The 18,557-nt window shown below is 49.3% G+C and overlaps 1 protein-coding gene across 1 annotated transcript in view; it reads right to left on the bottom strand.

The window, feature by feature from the left end:
* Positions 1-4,555: 4,555 nt before the first annotated feature.
* Positions 4,556-18,557, bottom strand: part of KCND1 (potassium voltage-gated channel subfamily D member 1) — a 60,443-nt gene continuing 46,441 nt past the window's right edge. Inside the window, exons 2-6 of the mRNA XM_035141169.2 lie at positions 17,227-17,389; positions 17,021-17,104; positions 14,832-14,927; positions 13,856-14,103; positions 4,556-4,763 (exon numbers count right to left, since the gene is read on the bottom strand). Of these exons, the coding sequence (XP_034997060.1) occupies positions 4,556-4,763; positions 13,856-14,103; positions 14,832-14,927; positions 17,021-17,104; positions 17,227-17,389 (799 nt within the window). The remainder of the gene's footprint in view (positions 4,764-13,855; positions 14,104-14,831; positions 14,928-17,020; positions 17,105-17,226; positions 17,390-18,557) is intronic.

The following is an 18,557-nucleotide window of genomic DNA, read 5'->3' as shown; positions in this document are numbered from 1 at the left end:
CCTCTCCCAGATTATAGCAGCACCCTCAAGGCTCCATGCCCAGTGTGACCGAACTGGTCACTCTCCCTTAAATCTACCTCTGCTGTCTACACTGACTGTCAGCAGCCTTCCAGGGCTGCAGGCCGGGGTCTCTCCCAGTCCTGGCTGCAGATGGCATGGGGATTGAATCAGACCTTCTGCACCCAAAGCAAATACTCTACCACTGGCTCCCCATTGAGTTGTGCCCACAGGGGTCAGTTCTACAGCTACTCACACACACACACACACACACACACACACACACACACACACACACCTTGTTTTTCAGGGAATATGTGGAAGATTGCATTTACTTCTGTAACAAGCAGTCCTCCCAGAAGACCTGTTTATTGAGCATGGATCCAGATTAGACAGCTGTTTAATGAGCATCCATCCTGATTTGTCTGCTGGGTGGTTAGATGCCATTGCATCCAAGCAAGTTTTAACCTGCACTTTCCGGGGCACTTTTCTGCCACTTTCTTTATCACAAAATGTAGTGTCTTTTGGGGAAGTGGGTTTGCTGTGCAGAATCTCCCATTCAACTCTCATTGTGCAGCCCGAATTTGCCAGTGTATGTCTGAATCCTATTGGAAGTGGGCAGGGTGGATAACGCATCTTGTGATTCTGCTCCTAGTCACCAAAGTAGCCACTGCAGTGTTCCACATGTGACCCGCTTCAGCCGTTAGCAGTGCTTACGCAAGTATGACAATGGCATGGAGTTAGCCAGCTGCAGTAAAGCCTGCATTGCCTCTAAATGGCACGCAGAATACCTTGGGCAGCTTGCCCTGTGGTAGAACTCCCTTTCCTAACAACATCTCACACCTCCAGATGTTTGGACAACAACTCCCATCAGCCCCCGACTACAACTCCCACTGGCTGGGGATGTTGGGAGTCATAGTCCAAAACATCTGGAAGGCACCGGATTGGGAATGGTTGGTATGGCACAGTGCTTCCCATCCTACACTGGGAAATTTGGAAGCAAGGGAAGGCAAATGGACCTTCTTTTGGTGGGGGCATTGAATCTAGCAATGATTCAAGCCTCCATAAGGAGGCCTGCACTTAGAGGAGCTTAGCCATGGGCATGGACACACACAACCACACACACACACACACACCAAACCTAGGGTTGCCACTTGCCCCTGAAAGATGGTCTGAACCCTGAACAGGTTTTTTTGGTGAGTGGGGTGAGGGAGGAAACACCAGGTGAAAGTCGTCGTCCCCCCCATAAATATGTGGTGCAGCTGAAATGTCACCTACAGTGGTGCCTCACTAGACGAATTTAATTCATTCCATGGGTCTATTCTTATAACGAAAAATTTGTCTAGCGAATCCCATAGGAATGCATTGATTTTTTTTTTTAAAAAAATTTGCCCATAGGAACGCATTAATTGAATTTCAATGCATTCCTATGGGAAACCGCGATTCGCTAGACGAATTTTTCGTCAAACGAATTTGTCTAGCGAGGCAACCTCCGCTAGAAAAATCCTTTCTTTAAGCGAAAATTTTGTCTTACGGGGCATTTGTTAAGCGAGGCACCACTGTATTAGATTTCTGCCTGTGAAAACTACAGAGCATTTGTCAAGGATGCAACAACTCTACCTGTGCTAGAACCCAGAAGGTCTGAGGACCTAATCTATTCCACTGAGTAATTTAGGCTCCAAAGACACACACAAACACACACTTACCCTGCTATTGACTTGGGCTACCCTAAGTGGAAGAAGGCTGTTTGCCCTTTGCATATGTCAAACCCTGGGAATATTGCTATCTGTTTCAAGAGGATGGAGTATTCTTGTTTGGTATTGAGGAAGTTAAACATTGGGACATTGTCCTCTGTGCTATACCCAGCAGGGTAAATGGAGCAGCATTTATGTTCAAGAGAACGAAATAGTTATGCTCTGCTCCAAATCTGTCCATGTTGTCTCTCTCAAGCACCCCAGTCTGAGCAGGGGGGGGGACAGGAACTGTGAACTACAGACTGATCATCCAATAATTATCTCATCCCACACTGGGGTGTGTGTGTGTCAAGAGTGACCCCTGCGGTGTTTTGGGACACATTCAATGTGGTTCCAGATGTAAAAGAGCGGCAAACAGCCGGAACAAATGCATCCTCATGTCTTTGCTTAAAAGGAACGTAGTTGTAGAGATTTCATTCACAGTGACGTAACCGGAAGCCAGCCTGATTCTATGCAAATTTGCTTGGAAAAAAGTTTCACTTTGTTCAGTGTACCTTGATCCTGGCTGAGTGTGCATAGTAGTAATTCATCCTCTCTTAGGGTATAAGGATCCCCCCAAACTTTTTTTGCAGTAGAGAAATAGTCACTGGAATGTTTGATCCAGCTGAAGGAACCTTGTTCTGATTCTTCTCACTTCCTCTCTACACTTCTGCACCTTTGCAGCAGCCCTTCAATCCACTTATGAGACATTTCCACCTCTTTCCGTGTCATTCATTCATCGCTCCCACTAGCAGACACTACGATTCTGTTCAAAGTGCATTTGAGTTAATTGATCAGCATTAAAGTGCCCTGAAATAACTACCGCAATTGTTATTTCTTTAACCATCCAACAGGGGGAGATGTTGATTTTACAGGTAGTTAATAATTGTTGCAAGGAAAACTCTGGTTAGAAAATGAATGTGGGGGTCTGCGGTGAGAGACAGCCCAAGTACGCTCTGTGTTTCACATGGTCCTATCAAAGGATACTAACTTCAACACACCCACTTGGACCCCCCTACTTTGCCAGAGCTGGAGACTAACCAGAGGAATTTCATCCCCCAGGCATCCTCACGCTCCATTCTTCCTCGTTCATTTGCTGCCGCTTCCCCCAACAAGGCCTATGTCATAAGCCACCAGACCTTACTCCTCTCTGAACTTAACCCACAGGTGACTCCTGGCTACCCAAGGCCATGCTGACTCCCCACCGGTAGCCAGGAGAGAGAAAGCCAAGACGCTGAGCAAAATAAAGAAGAGGAGGGAGCCAAAGAGTGGCCAGCAGGTCAAAACAAAAATGGCTGATCCTGCTGAGAGAGCATCCTTTGCCGGATGCTGAGAGCAAGCCAGCCAGCTTGATGCATGCGACGGGACTTGTGGCTCGCTTGATACCTAGAACGGTATCCGCCATCCCACCCGAGTTCTTTTTCTTGCTTTTCTGCCAGGTTCAGTTCCTTCTCCAGTGAGCACACGGAACGGTGCGAGGTTTTCAGGATCAAGAGCCAAGTCTCTCTTTCTCTCGCTTGATCATAAACCTAAAAAAATGTCCGGAGGGGAGGAGGAGAAGGACCAGAGATCACAGCCCCGCTCTGCAGGTTTGGTTCAGTTCTTCACAGCATATCTTCCGTCAGGGTAGGCAGGTGGGGTAGGAACGGGGGACACGGCTGCACATGCCATGTGATGCTCTGTAGCCGTGGGCTTTGGGTCCCACTCTTCGGAGGTATAATACACATGCACAGTCTCGATGCTACGCAGTGGGGGTGCAGGGCTGTGTGGTGTGTTGGGAGAATGATACATGAGATTCCCACGAGGTGTCGTGTTTTGGTGCAATAGACTTTTTTCTTTTTTCTTTTAAAGTGCAGTTTCCAAGTTACAGAACAGGTATCGGGAGGAGGGCAGAGAGAGAAAAAAGGCAGAGAGGGAGACAGGGGCTTCTAAGGCTCCGTCCATCCCAGAAATGGCTCAGCCAGGAGAGGCAGAAGATTGGGGGTGGGGGGAAAGGAACTGGTTGGAAGCTTAGCCAGTTCTATTTCCATTCCTTTCCCCAATGGCTTCCTCATCTTTAGCTGGAACAAACTCCAGAATCCCTTGCTCTAACCACTAGGCAATACAAACCCCACCCCTCTGATCATGCTTAGGACCAGAATCAAAGAACCTCGATCCTCAGAGCTCGCCTTTCCATCTGCAGATGTGCATCAATGGCGAATCCCTCACTCTTGGCCTCCCTCACCCAACAATCTTGCAGTCCCACCATTAAGACCCCTGCCCTGCCCTCCACACCCCAAGGTAGGACCCAGGAGCCCCTGCTCCCTCTCCCTGCTGCTGCAATGCCCCAAACCCTTCTCAGAGTCAAACCAGGGATTTCGACTCAGCCTGATCCCAACCTAAGGAGGAATAGGTTTGGTATAGCGTGAAAAAAGTCTTTCGGATATGTTCCCGCTGTTGGGATATGTTCCCTAATACCACTGAGGCCCACCTGTCGGAACCCAGTCCCCTCCGCATCGCTCCACCCCTTTGCGGTTGCATAGCATCGGGGACCCACCTCCCCTCCTGTATGGCTTTGATTGTAGAGGGGGAGCTGGGCGGGCATCGGAACCCCCTCGTGTGCCAGCTCCCCCTGTTGGTGGCCAACGATATCACCTCTGAGGAAGGGGACTGTGTGACACACGCCCCCTGCTGCCCTCCTCCAGCTTGCAGTTCAACGGGCGGGGTGGGAGGCTCGGGCAGAGGACCCCGTCCCCGGCTCATAAGCAGGACCCAGGCAGCCAGCAGCGGCTCTGGGCAGAGAAAGGAGTCAGGACAAGCACCTCCCACCCCACCCCAGTCTCCCCTTACAAGGAGGAGATCTTGACAGTCTCGTGCAGTATGTAGGGGGTGGAGTTGCGCAGGGGTCCGCCAGGGCCTCCGGGAGAGGGGGGCTGGCTCTCATCCGGCGTGTTGGCAGGAGGGGTGGGGATGCAGATGATGGCCGCTGTGAAGTCTGTGGCGTCACAGTTCAGCTTCAAGTTGTCGTGGGTCTTGGCGTTCAGGTTGGAGCGGCTGGAAGAAGGGGAGACACCGGGAGAAAGAAAGGTTAGGAAGAGGGTTGGGGTGGGTGGGTCTTTAGTCACCTGCACCTTCCCTAGGCTCCATTCTGGCACATAGTCTGGAAAAACAGGAGGTGGTTAACTTAAGAGTGCTTTTGATGATTCGCAGCGGCAGGAGTGGGCAATGTTGCTGGTCTGCATCGATCCCTCAGCCCTGACCTTTGACCTCACCAGCCAGAGCTGATAGGAAATTGAGTCCTACAGCATCTGGAGGGAACATGCAATTTCCTGGGAGGTTTGAAGCCCAGCACTGCTTTTATTTTAAAAGGAATCGTCCCATCCATTCCTATGACAATTTTCACCTGGGCAGTTTCATCCATTTCCACTAAATACATTTAGCGGTGCCTTGAGCACATATTTTCTGATCTGCATATACATATTTTGCATGCCTACTACAAAAGTCAAGCTGTTCTTGGGCCAGCCTGTTTCATAACCCATCATTGATGCCTTGGAGAACAGGGTTTAGAGTAGGGGCCGGCAACTGCAGTCCCCTGCCAAGTTCAACCCTAGAGTTACTACTACTACTCGTAGTAGGTGGCGCTGTGGGTTAAACCACAGAGTCTAGGGCTTGCTGATCAGAAGGTCGGCGGTTTGAATCCCTGCAACGGGGTGAGCTCCCGTTGCTCGGTCCCAGCTCCTGCCCACCTAGCAGTTCGAAAGCACGTCAAAGTGAAAGTAGATAAATAGGGACCGCTCCGGCGGGAAGGTAAATGGCGTTTCCGTGCGCTGCTCTGGTTCGCCAGAAGCAGCTTTGTCATGCTGGCCACATGACCCGGAAGCTGTCTGCGGACAAATGCCGGCTCCCTCGGCCTATATAGCAAGATGAGCGCCGCAACCCCTGAGTTGGACACGACTGGACCTGATGGTCAGGGGCCCCTTTACCTATTTACTACTACTACTACTACTGCTGCTGCTGCTACTACCAAGATGACAATTACTAATTAAATGTATATACCACTCTTTATCTGAAGATCACAGGGCAGTTTACAGTAAAATATTTAAATAAACATGAGCAAACAAACAATCTTCAGCAACATGCATAGTTATAAGGAGCAGCTGGAAGTTGCAAACAGCAGAGCCAGAGGGGAATGAAATGCAAAGAAATAACAGATAGGAACAATTTGGTTACAGCTGGAAATTATGCAAGGGATTACAACAGCAGCGAAGGGTGATCAAAAGCAATCAGTTTGGCAATGCTGAGTTAGCAGGTAGCTGTGCTGGGGAAAAAAGAAACCCTTTGTCTCTATTCAGACCCAAATGAGCATGTGCAAAGTGCTGGTCCATCATCAGTGATCGCCCAGATGCCACACACCTGAGGTTAGGGGAAACAGTTTCAAAGATCAAAGAATGCAGCTTGCAGGTGGGTTTGTGCCCAAGCAGGGAGGGTGGGGGACCAAGGTTGATTTTCTCCACTTTGCCACTCATGAATCCAGGCACTGAACACTCTTTGTGTGGCACTGCAGCTCTTATGCCAGCAGGTGGTAGCAGATTCCACACTTTGGGGAAAGACCCTCTAAAATATGCCACAGAGAAAGCAATTGGAGTGGGAAACAGTTCGGCTCAGCAGTACTAGAGACTTGTAGCTGAAAAGCTTTCAGCATTGGAACAGACTCCCTTGGAAGGCAGTGGATGCTCCTTCCTTGGAGGTTTTTCAGCAGAGGTTGGATGGTCACCTATCGTGGATGCTTTAGTTAAGATTCCTGCATTGCAGGGTCCCTTTCCAACTCTGCAGTTCTATGAAATTCAGTCCCATTGCCTTCCTGGGTCTCAGACCCATTACCTTTGCCTGCCTGCATCTCTTGCACAGCTACTAGATACTAAATGGTTTCCCCCACTCTCACCCTCTCCCTCTTTTCCTCGACTCTCTATCTCGTCTAACCATCTTTCTTCCAGTTTGCCAGTCCCCCTTCACCCAACCATCCTGTCCTCTGTGCAACCTTGCTCTCCTCCCTACCCATCTCTCCTCGGCCTCCTTTTTCAGCCGATGCACAGAGTCCTTTTACACATTCCACATGAGGTGTTTGTCCATCAGCCACTGACTGCTCACTTCCTTTCCAGCAGCAGTAGCTCAGCTGGTTACTCAGAGGGAGCAGAGGAGGGTTTTAACAGTCTAAGGTCATCCAGTGAAAGCTCCTCGGACTCACATCTATCCCCAGAGAGTGCTTATCCCAGGGCTGCAGCTTGCTCTGTCACCCATCCGTTCTTGCAGCCAGGAAACATTTTCAGAGATCCAAGCCACGCCTGCTTTGCTGCAACCAGTCCTTATCCTTTCCCTACGGGGCGCTGATAAGCAGTCAGTCATTCTCCCTCTTCATGACATCTCTTTTAGATATTTGAAGCCACTTTCATGAGTTTCCCCTTAATCTTCTTTTCCCTGAGCTATTCGTGTCCAGCTGCTTCAGCCGTTCCTCATTCATCATTCATTCAAAACCCTCCGCCGTCTCACTTCTCCTCTGAATCATTCTCGAAAGGGTGGGCACAAATTTAAACTCGCATGATAGGGGTGCCAATGGCCCCTGCCCCGTATCGCAACAATCCTGCTTTTGTCAATCCAAAATCCGCCCCCCCAAAAGCCTTTGCCTTCTCTCCACTCCAATGCAATAGCACCACATTGCTGACTCATTTAGATCGCAATCCGCTATAACCTTAGATCTGTGGTCCTCGAAATAGGAGGTGGGAATCCCCAAGGAGGTGAAAGCAGTGTTGTGATGAGGTCCCTCCGCCCACCTCTTTCTCATCAGCAGACCATATGTATGGAGTGGCGCTCAGGCAGTGAACTTGGGGTGCATCCAGACTGCTGGGATTCAATCACATAATCAGCAAATTCAGGTTGCACCATTATACTTGATAGGGACTCTTACACGACAAGCCTGCTTTCCCAGAAGAGCAGACGCTTTATGATAAGGAAAAAGAAAGGAGAGAATGCACTGGAAAGTGTAGGATAATACTTGCTTTGATATACTCTAACCTCCCTGCAAACAAGTCAGGATGAATGCACAATAAACAGGTCACCTGGAAGCACCCTATGCTTCCAGTGTGAACCTATACATTTACTCAGAAATAATTTCCTTTGTTCAATGGTTTCAGTCCTGGATACCCAGTGGGGCTTACTTCCCAGTAAACATGCCCAGGATTGGGCTGTGCAGCTGCAAGCACCCAAACTATAGACCAGTGATGGGCAACCTTTTGAGCTTGGTGTGCCAAAAAACCGATCATAACTTGGGTGGTGTGTCACTTCGAGAGAAAAAAACATTATTTAACGATATTTATAGTTTAAATAACAAAAATGTATAATTGTAATATATAACTGTATTTAATAAACCAAAAACTAATTATTTAACCAAACCAAACCAAAAAACCCTTATTTATCACAAAGTGCCCAGAGTTGTTGAGCTTTTCGGGGGGAGCTGCTGACCAAAGTTTTTTTTGGGGGGGTGCAAATGTTGCTTTGCTTTTGGGGGGGATTCCCCAAAGCTGCTGCGCTTTTTTGGGGGGGAAAGAGAACAGAAATAAATGATGAATAATACCTTTGCTGGAACTAACACGCAGCACTGACATAGTCTGCCAAAGCACCAGAAAAACAGCACAGAAAGGGTTAAAAAACCAATCTCTGGCTACCAGCAACAACAACAACAACAACAAAGGATCCGATTTTAATAGTGGAGACAAGCTGTAGCGTGAGGAGGAGCAGGAGAACAAATGGGAGGACGGACAACAACAGCGCGAAAGGGCCGATGGGTGCGTGCCAGCAGTGAGGGCTCTGCGTGTCACGTCTGACACGCGTATCATAGGTTTGCCATCACTGCTATAGAATCATAGAACTGTAGAGTTGTAAGGAACCTAAAGGGCCATCCAGTCGAACTCCCTGAAATGCAGGAATCACAGCTCAAGACTCCCTGACAGGTGGCCATCCAACCTCTGCGGGGAAACTTCCAGGGAAGGAGAGTCTGCCACCTTTGGGTCTGTTCCATTGTTGAGCAGCTCTTACTGTCAAAAAGTTCTTCCTGATATTTGCTCAATTTCCTTTCTTGTAACTTGAATCCATTGGTTCGGATCTTGGCCTCCAGAGCAAAAACAAACAAACAAGCATGTTCCCCCTTCCATGTGACAGTCCTGCAGATATTTGAAGATGCCTGTCGTATCTCCTCTCAGTCTCCTCTTTTCCTAGCTAAACATACCCAACTCCCTCAACCGTTCCTCATAAGGCTTGGTTTCCAAAACCCTTTATCATCTTGGTCACCCTCCTCTTTACATTTTTCTGTTCCTGGACTTCCTTCATCCCTAATCACTGATGGGAGTCCAATAACATCTGGAGGGCTGCAGGCTCCCCCATCCCTGCTGAAGGGGAAGGGGGGGGACCTAGTTTGCTAGGGAACCTGTTGGGATAGTCCTTCCAGGAACCATCCTGGCTGGGTTCCATTTAGCAGAGAAAACCCACGAGTAGAGGATATGGTTCTTCAATGGTTCTCCAGCAACGGTAGGAGAAGATTGCACTAGGAAGTCATATTTACCAACATTTCAGAGATGAAAGATGGGACACTTCTTATGTACCATAACATCCCTCTGCTCCCACACCTGAGCCTTGCAGTACTACCATTATGTGTTGCTGGTGACTTTTCCTGGGCCACAGTATGTTATTTTCATTTACTCTGAAATCACCAGTCCTGCTGCTGCTGCAGAGCTGCTGCAGGTTTTGTTAGTAAATTGGCTATAAAATTTCCGTCAAAAGAAGAAGAAGAAAGCCTAGGAATACTCTAACTGCACAGTTGAGTTGCTTATAATTTCAGTGCAGTTGCCCTGTAAGTGCCACTAGCTCCATTCTGCAGATAAACAAATGCTGCAAGATCTTATTAGCTAGATAAGCAATTACGGAACTGCATGCATATATTGTTTTCCAGCAAATTGTGGAAGGACTTTTAATGTTTAAAAGATTACTGTGTTTAATTTTTCTGTTGGAAGCCGCCCAGAGTGGCTGGGGAAACCCAGCCAGGTGGGCGGGGTATAAATAATATATTATTATTATTATTATTATTATTATTATTATTATTATTATTATTATTATTATTAAAAGAAACACCCCCTCCACAAACATAGCAGATATTTCATACGAGGCTATGTGTACCTTATGTTAGATGAAATGGCCCAGGATATGTTTCTACTCCACCCCTTTTTTAACTTTAAAAAGAAGTCTTGCTGCTGCACAGGGCAATGGCCAAGCTCTAGAACAGGCACCCCCAAACTTCGGCCCTCCAGATGTTTTGGACTACAATTCCCATCTTCCCCGACCACTGGTCCTGTTAGCTAGGGATCATGGGAGTCGTAGGCCAAAACATCTGGAGGGCCGCAGTTTGGGGGTGCCTGGTCTAGAACAAAGGAACATCCCACGTTGTCTTCAACTGAGCCACACCATTGGTCCATCTAGCTCAGTATTGTCTACACTGACTGGCAGCAGCTCTCTGGGGTTGAGGCAGGAGTCATTTCCAGCCCTGCCTGGAAATATCAGGGATTGAAACTTGGACCTTTGGAATGCAAAATGCATGTTGTTATCCTGAGCTATGGCCCTTTGCCTCTGCAGCCTCGGCTTCATGCTCATTTGCAGCAGGATTCCCAGGAACAATTTGCCTAAGGAAAAGCAGTCAGTAGGCTGTGGAGTGCCTTGCCACTGCTAGGGCTGGCAATCAGCCTTTGTTTTCTTTTACTTATAAAACAGGGGGAAACAAACCTTTGAGCATCTCGTCTAAGGAAAGCCAACTGACCCCCCCCCCAATGTAAAAGAAAGTAGTTGAACCTCCCTTACCATCACTTTCTTGGGGACACAAAATCTTGCAAAAACAGGATGGATGGTGGAAAGAGAATTCCAGCCTAGTATTAGTTAGGACTTGCTACTGGGTCCCATCACACAGAGGGTGGGGTTTTAAAAAAGATATCAAGAAATTATGAATAAGAATGATCTAAGAATAAGGCTATGAAATGAAATATAATATGTAATTTTATGATGTTTAGAAGAGATTTAGAATTGGTAAGATTAAATTATAAACAAGGATTGTAAGAAAGGGAAGTGAAGATGCTACAAGAAGTAAGAGGGGATATACATTGTCTCTTTTGTATTTGGCATTTTTGTATCTTTTTTTTGTATCCTTTTTAAAATCTCCCCCCCTTGTTTTTTTCCTGTTGTATTTCATCCATTTTTTCTTTTTTTCTATATAAAATTTAATAAAAATTATTTAAAAATAAAAAAAATAAAATAGAAATAAAAAAATAAAAAAGAAATTAAGAGGGGGCCCAAATGCCGAGGCAACGAAGGCTCTGGAATCTGTTGGAAGCCACAAAGGCAGGGCTTTGGGGGGGCAGGGAATGCCAGAACAGAGCAGGCCCATCTCTCTCTCTCTCTCTCTCTCTCTCTCTCTCTCTCTCTCTCTCTGAATCTGGGAATTATGTGGCAGGCTTCCCACATTGTCAAAAGGAAATAATAGTTATAAGGTTGAGATCTTTGCCCTGAAAGCCACAAAAGCCAATCAGTGAGTCGTAGACACGAGGACCACCTGAAGTCACAGGACAGGTCACAAATACACACAGACATTTGACTTTTTGGTTTTGCCACTTAGTCTGCTACGTGTTTTCAGCTGCCGCCTCATATTCTTGTCAATATTATGGGTTCACTGTTTTATGTTGGTCACCGCCCTGGCGCCTACTAGATTCCTCCTGGGGCTGGCTACTGGGTGCTGTGGGTGGCAGGAGGATGGGAGGGGGAAGGCAGGAAAGTTGCCTCGTGTTAGGGTGCCAGCAAGTAGGCACACTGAAGAGCAGCAGACAGGGTCGGATAAGCCAAGGTCAACAGTCTGGACAGAGCCAGTTGAAGTCAGACAGTTACGTGGGAGTCAAGAGTAGCCAAGGTCAGTTCAAGCCAGAAGTCCAAAAGCCAGGGAAGCCAGATCAAGATTACAGGAACCAAGGACAAGATGAGCGAGGCAACTAGGCACTTCAGTACGACGTTGCAGACGCTGAGGAGTGGCCAGCCGGCCTCTCTCTTAAGTAGCAGGTTCCCTCCCCCGCTTTTTATGAGCTGCAGCTGTTTCTAATTGCAGCCGGCGTTTTTCAGCTCTGCGTTCCTTTGCAGAGAAGGGGGGGGGAAGGGGCCATTTGATAACCTGCCTGACTGGGGCCTGGTTCTGGATCGACTTGTTGCTGCAGTTCTGAGCTTCCCTCCTCCCTGTCAGATTGCTCTTCTTCTGAGTGCTGCCACCAGTCTTCCCCAGGTGTGAATTCCTCAGATTCCTCTGTGGGAGCTTGTCAGGGGGAGCTAGCCACCACTCCTCCTCCTCGTCTGTCTCAACCCTGACACCTCGCTTCCTTCACAGTTAATGGACCAACAGACATTCTATCGACAGCTCCCTGGTCTCCCTGGCCAGCCCTACCAGCAGCCTGGACCTGGACACAGCCAATGCAGATGCTGTGGGAACTGGTGGCTTCAAACTACGCAGGCTCATCAAGACAGCACCCTCTGTTGGTGCCAGTGAGAGCTAATGGCATGCTGTGTGGGGAAACAGGAATTGCATCTTCATCTCTTCCTCTTCCAGATTCCCTGGGTATGCTGACCTATCAGGCAGGGTGACCCACTAAAAATTAGCCAGCATTTGACAGATGGACCAGAGTCAGAGTTCCCCCCCCTCCACCCACCTCTGAACCAGTGGTCTCTCCTTTTTCTGTTTTCATGCATTAACATTCTCCTGTTCCCAATCCTCAAGCCCAGGAGGGCTCTTCACTTGAACGGATACAGCTCCCTCCTCTGAGGCTTGTTTGACGTAGGAAGTGAGGAACTGGTTCCTGACTGACAAAACTTAAAAGTTTGTGTACTACCATGACATTTGATGGGGCAGGGGAAACCCTTCTGGACCCATATGCAAAAAGGAAAAGGAAAATAAGTGCCTTAAATTTATCCAACTTGCAATGTTCCTTGATCCTGCAATATTTCTAGGATATCTTAACTTACCTTTGTTAACGACCAGATTGTAGTAGATACACAGCCTCCTTTAAGTGACTCCTTAATCTCCTATAAAATATACCCCTGCAGTTAAGCTAAGGGGCCAAAGCTCATTCTCGCATGTGGGAAAGGAACTATTCAAATGTAACATAGAAGAAATGGAGGCAGTGAGAGATTTTACTTTCTTGGGCTCCTTGATCACTGCAGATAGTGACAGCAGTCACGAAATTAAAAGATGCCTGCTTCTTGGGAGAAAAGCAATGACAAACCTAGACAGCATCTTAAAAAGCAGAGACATCACCTTGCCAACAAAGGTCCGTATAGTTAAAGCTATGGTTTTCCCAGTAGTGATGTATGGAAGTGAGAGCTGGACCATAAAGAAGGCTGATCGCCGAAGAATTGATGCTTTTGAATTATGGTGCTGGAGGAGACTCTTGAGAGTCCCATGGACTGCAAGAAGATCAAACCTATCCATTCTGAAGGAAATCAGCCCCGAGTGCTCACTGGAAGGACAGATCGTGAAGCTGAGGCTCCAATACTTTGGCCACCTCATGAGAAGAGAAGAATCCTTGGAAAAGACCCTGATGTTGGGAAAGATGGAGGGCACTAGGAGAAGGGGACGACAGAGGACGAGATGGTTGGACAGTGTTCTCGAAGCTACGAACATGAGTTTGACCAAACTGCGGGAGGCAGTGGAAGACAGGAGTGCCTGGCGTGCTATGGTCCATGGGGTCACGAAGAGTCGGACACGACTAAACGACTAAACAACAACAACATAGAGCTTATTCACACTTATTATTGTCCTGCTGCTTCCTCCACACAGCCCGGGAAAACTGCTCTTTAGTGCTCTATCGGAACAAATGGCAATTCGGTTTTTCTTCAGAGAGACATTTGCTCCAATTTAGCGCTAAAGAGTGGGTTTGCCCTGGGAAATGAGAGGTGCAAGGGGGAAACCGCCCGAACCCATGATATCTAGGCACAGCACAAGCAGAAGTGTGGACGAGCTCAGAGCTGATCTCTCATTCCCATGGCAAGGTGTGATGGCATGCAAACATTACCCTTACCTCTGGGGGGCAGCACTTTTCTGACTGTTTAGCGTATCGAGCTCCTGAGCGCTGGTGCGGCTCACTGACATGGTGGAGTTGGTTAGGCGGGTGGTGCGGCGCTTGGTCCGGCGGGGGCAGCATGAGGTGCTTAGGCTCCCTTTGCCTCCTTGCTGGGAGGAGAGGGAAGTGCTGCGGCTGGTGCGGTAGCCCAGGGGTTCCGTCAGGCAAAACTCGCTGTAGGAGTGCTCATCGGTAAACTCATGACTCTATGTGGGGGGAAGGGAGAGAGAGAAAAAAATGTCAGGGGGTTGGTGTGCGGGCATTCACTCTTACAGCTGGGCCCCACACCATGTACGTCCCTGCTTGCATCACTACATAGATAAGGGCGCCATCGTGACTGTGTCTATTCTGTGTGCCTGCTAAGCGCTAGTACGCAAACAAGGAACTTCAAGTCAGAGACAGAATTCATCGTCCCAAGAGTATCAGCCGGTTTCCTCATCCTTATGGCTGCGGAGATGCACTTGAAGCCATGTGGGCAGTATCTGGGGAAATCCACTGTCTGAAGGCTGTTCGGTGAACAAGGATCGGGACGTGATCCTTGTTCCGAGGAGAAAAGATTATGCAAAACGGCCATTCGTATGACTTATTCGGATTGCAGAATCTGGTTTTTGAATCGGTACAGAATTCGTGTGTAGAATGTTGGAGTTGTAAAGGATACTCAACAAGATGATCATTAAAAAACAAACTAACCTGGACAGGGATGGAGAACTAACCCCTAAGGCATGCTGGACTGCGGGGGGGGGGTTTGATGGGGGTTGGAGTCCAACAACTTTTGGAGGGTCACTGGTTCCTTTGCGTCAGATCTGGGCAATACTGTCTCGAAATCAGATTCCATTGGCCATCCAAAAAGCTCCTCACAGTGACTAAGTCTAGCTTCTCCCACTTGTGTTGTCTGAACCCCTTTCCTTCATTTGCACCCTCTCCTGCTACTTACGGTAGTTTTCTCCAGGCAATGCAACAAATGATGGTGTTGCATTTCAAAGGCTGATCGGTTACGCACAGCCAAGACATGATCTTCAGGGTGTCTGTCCTGTAGAGGAAAAGAGAGGAGCACCAATGAATTGAAGCAGACAGTCTGAAGGCGCACGAGGCCCCACCGCCACCTTGCTGAAGTGAAGCCGGTCTGGCTCAATGCCTGGATGGGTGTTTGCCCAGGAACATAAAGGCAGGAATATAGACGTATGCAAATAAATAGGATAAATCACACATACACATTTGATTTCCACAATTGGCAGCACTGGGTGCTATCCAGCAAAGTAAAACACTGAGTAAAACACAGTGCATAGTTAAACAGTGGAATTCGCTCCCGCAAGAGGCAGGGACGTTCCGCCAGCCTTGCTGACTTTAAAAGAATTAGAGAAATTCATGAAGAAGAGGGCTATCAGGGGCTGTTAGCCATGTTGACTATGTTCCATCTCCAATGTCAGAGGAAGGACGCTTCCGAATACGACATCCTGGCTTAGCTGCCACGTCTCCTGTTTTTCGCGGGAAACCCCCGGATTTTAATCCGTTTCCCGCTGTTCTCCCGAATGGAGAAAAATCCCAGAAATCCCCCTGATTTCCTACCTGCCAGGGAGCCTCCATTTTGGGTGCCGCTCTTCCCATGTGTGGGCATCGGAAATCGGGCAGAGCGGCACCGGAAGTCGCTTCTACGCATGCCCGGCAGCCATCTTGGTGGTGGCCGCCGCCATGCGGCCACCATCAACATGCCCACCGGGCATGCGTAGAAGCGACTTCCGGTGCCGCTCTGCCCAATTTCCGGTGCCCACACATGGGAAGAGCGGCCCCGGAAGTTGCTTCTACGCAACTTCCGGTGCCGTGCCGCTGCTGATCCTGCATTTTTCAGCGGGAGACTTGGCAGGTATGCATCCTGGGTATTGTAAATGAGGAGAGCACTGGCACACTCAGGTGCTGCTGGTGTGCTCCCCATTGGCACCTGATTCCCCACTGGGATCCTGGACCAGGTGGGCCTTTGGCTTGATCCAGGAGGGCTCTGCTTAGAGCAGACCTATTGAAATCAGAGTCATGTCCATACATTTCAACCAGGGCCGTCTTAAGCATATCCAGCGCCATGGTGCAAAGCTCCCTCCGGTGCCCCCCCCATTTCCCAGAGTTTTTTTAGGGAGGATGGCACTGCCGGTGGGGCTGGAGGGTGGCTCCTCTGCTAGGAAAGAGGCGCAGGCTGGACGTGGTGCCTCCCGACTCAGCTGGCCGCTTCGTGCCGTGGTGGTCACAGCAGATGGAGGCTCCGGGCTCGGCGCTGCTTTGGTGCAGCATGGCAGAGGCATGTGAGGGTGGCGAGCTGATGCCGGGAGGCGCCGCGTCCAGCCTCCGCCTCTTCCCTGGCGCCCTTCAGAACTTGGTGCCCTGGCGCCCCACGCCACTAGCCTCTATGGGTGAGACGCCCCTGATTTCAATGGATCTGTTCTGAAGAAAGCTATGGCTTGAATACCAACATACAGGTGACAAGTGCCAATACATCAGGGCACACTTTGGGTATAGAACAGGCATCCCCAAACTTCGGCCCTCCAGATGCTTTGGACTACAATTCCCATCATCCCTAACCACTGGTCCTGTTAGCTAGGGATCATGGGAGTTGTAGGCCAAAACATCTGGAGGGTCGCAGTTTGGGGATGCCTGGTATAGAAGCATGTGCATACATGCCCACATTAGAGCCTATCAGCACATTCAGAAAAATCACTTAGATCGCAAGTACTTCGGGCTATAGCTGGGTGATACAAGTTTGACTGTTTTCTCATTTAAAAGAAATCCCCCTGCACAGAGAACACTAGAGCATCATGGCTAGGACTCGGCTAGGACTTGTAGGCAGAGCCTGTGGCCAACCAATTCCAGCTCTGCCCCCACCCATCTCCTTGCTGAGCTCTAGAAGGGCAACTCTAAGACTGAGGAGCAGGCCAATGCAGCCTTGATGTAAGCAAGAAGGCAGGTGGGGTTTGGCTGAGGGCAGACTTCCGGTTGGTGGGGGGCAAGGCCTAATGGAGCCACCTGATGGAGGCACCTCTCTTTGTACGCCCTGCTTTTCCTTTCCAAGAAAAGCCCAAAGCAGCCGAGAAAACCAATGTTGAGCGTGCCAAGCTGAGCGTGCAACTGCATGGTCCATACCTCGAGGCCCCCGTTCTGCTTGTACTGAAGGAAAGCGTTGGTGGTGCCGCTCTTGGCGAGGCGGATCCGGGCCAGGCGAACCTTCTGCAAGGGGGAGAGACGGAGGGCTGTGTATGGAATGAGAGGCAGGTGTGGTCCTCCCCTCCCTCCCTCCCTCCCCCCCGTTGCCCTTTCGCCTTCTCTCTTCCCCCTGGCCGCACAGCTACCTGTTGAGCTCGCCGCTTATCTGCCCGCTGGTTCTGGTGGTAGATGCGGCTGAAGTTGGAAACAATAACGGGTACAGGGAGGGCGATGACCAGCACCCCACTCAGAGAGCAGATGGACCCGAAGATCTTCCCTGCAATGGTGCTGGGGACCATATCACCGTAGCTGGAAGGGAGACGGTAGTTAGTGAAGCCCTTGGGGCCTTGCCTGACCTTGCCCCGTCGCACATGCACATGGCTAACCCCCTTCCCTCATGCAGCGCATGGAGTGTCACACCTTCCTAGGATGATACTGCGTGTGGGATGTGGAGGGGAAAGGAAGGAGGTTAGCGTTAGCTTTTCCTGTTTGCTGGCTGTTGATGATCTTGGGGCATATTCTTGAAGCTGCTTTTAGCAAATTATACAATGACTAGTCTCATTCAGCCCGTTAAGAAAATGGGCGCTAGAGGTGCAACGGGGCTGCGGCCTTCCCTCCCTTTCTGCGCTCGGCCGCGGGGCGCGCCAGGAACGCAATTAAACAAAGCGCTCTCCCATCGTGTCCTGCGGCCAAGCGCAGAGAGGGAGGGAAGGCCGCGGCCCCGCTGCTCCTCCCATAGGCCAGGTAGGGTTGTCAGGAGGAGGCGCCGCCATCTTGGTCCGCCGCTGCAGGGGAATGGGAGGCAAAGGGTTGAGGGGGGGGGGAGAGAATGCGCGTGTGTGTACATCCCGCCTCTTCGTCCAGTCCCTGTGTCCGTGGGGCACATGCGCAGTAGCACGGACACAGGGACACAGGGACTGGACGCAGAGACACAGGGACTTTATTATATAGGATTAGGCTGTGACAATGGAGAGTGGCAGCGTGTGTGTGTGTGTGTGTGTGTGTGATTCTGGTAGGGATGCCAGTTTATACCCCCCCCCCACATTGACCTGCCTCCTATATGTTTAGCAGCGGTTTGACACAAAGAAACCCAGCAAAGTAGAGCTTTCCTGATTTGCGAACAGAAATGCGTCACTCCTTCAGAGTTCGCACATCACTGAATTTTGCAATGCAGTTCTTCCCAACCACATAACGCCAATATATTAGGGAGAAGAGCACATAAAATATACATGCACTGGTGCAAATAACATTAAAAATGCATTACATCCGGAGAAATTTCTCACCAAAATATGTCTATAAGAGAAAAATGCGAATATTGGAGAAAAGGCACACGAAAATGCTGGCGGGTTTTCATGAGAATTATTATTATTTTATTTTACATAAAACAAACTTCACAAAGATGAAGAAATTTGGAGAACTGAGCTTAAAGCCTGGGAAACTGAGAAACTGAAACTGAAACTGACAGATTTGTCCCTCC

Source organism: Zootoca vivipara, chromosome 16 (genome assembly GCF_963506605.1).
Source record: "Zootoca vivipara chromosome 16, rZooViv1.1, whole genome shotgun sequence".
In the NCBI taxonomy this organism is placed as follows: Eukaryota; Metazoa; Chordata; class Lepidosauria; order Squamata; family Lacertidae; genus Zootoca; species Zootoca vivipara.
Note: the sequence above shows the minus strand (reverse complement) of the source record. Positions and strands in the feature narration are given on the sequence as shown.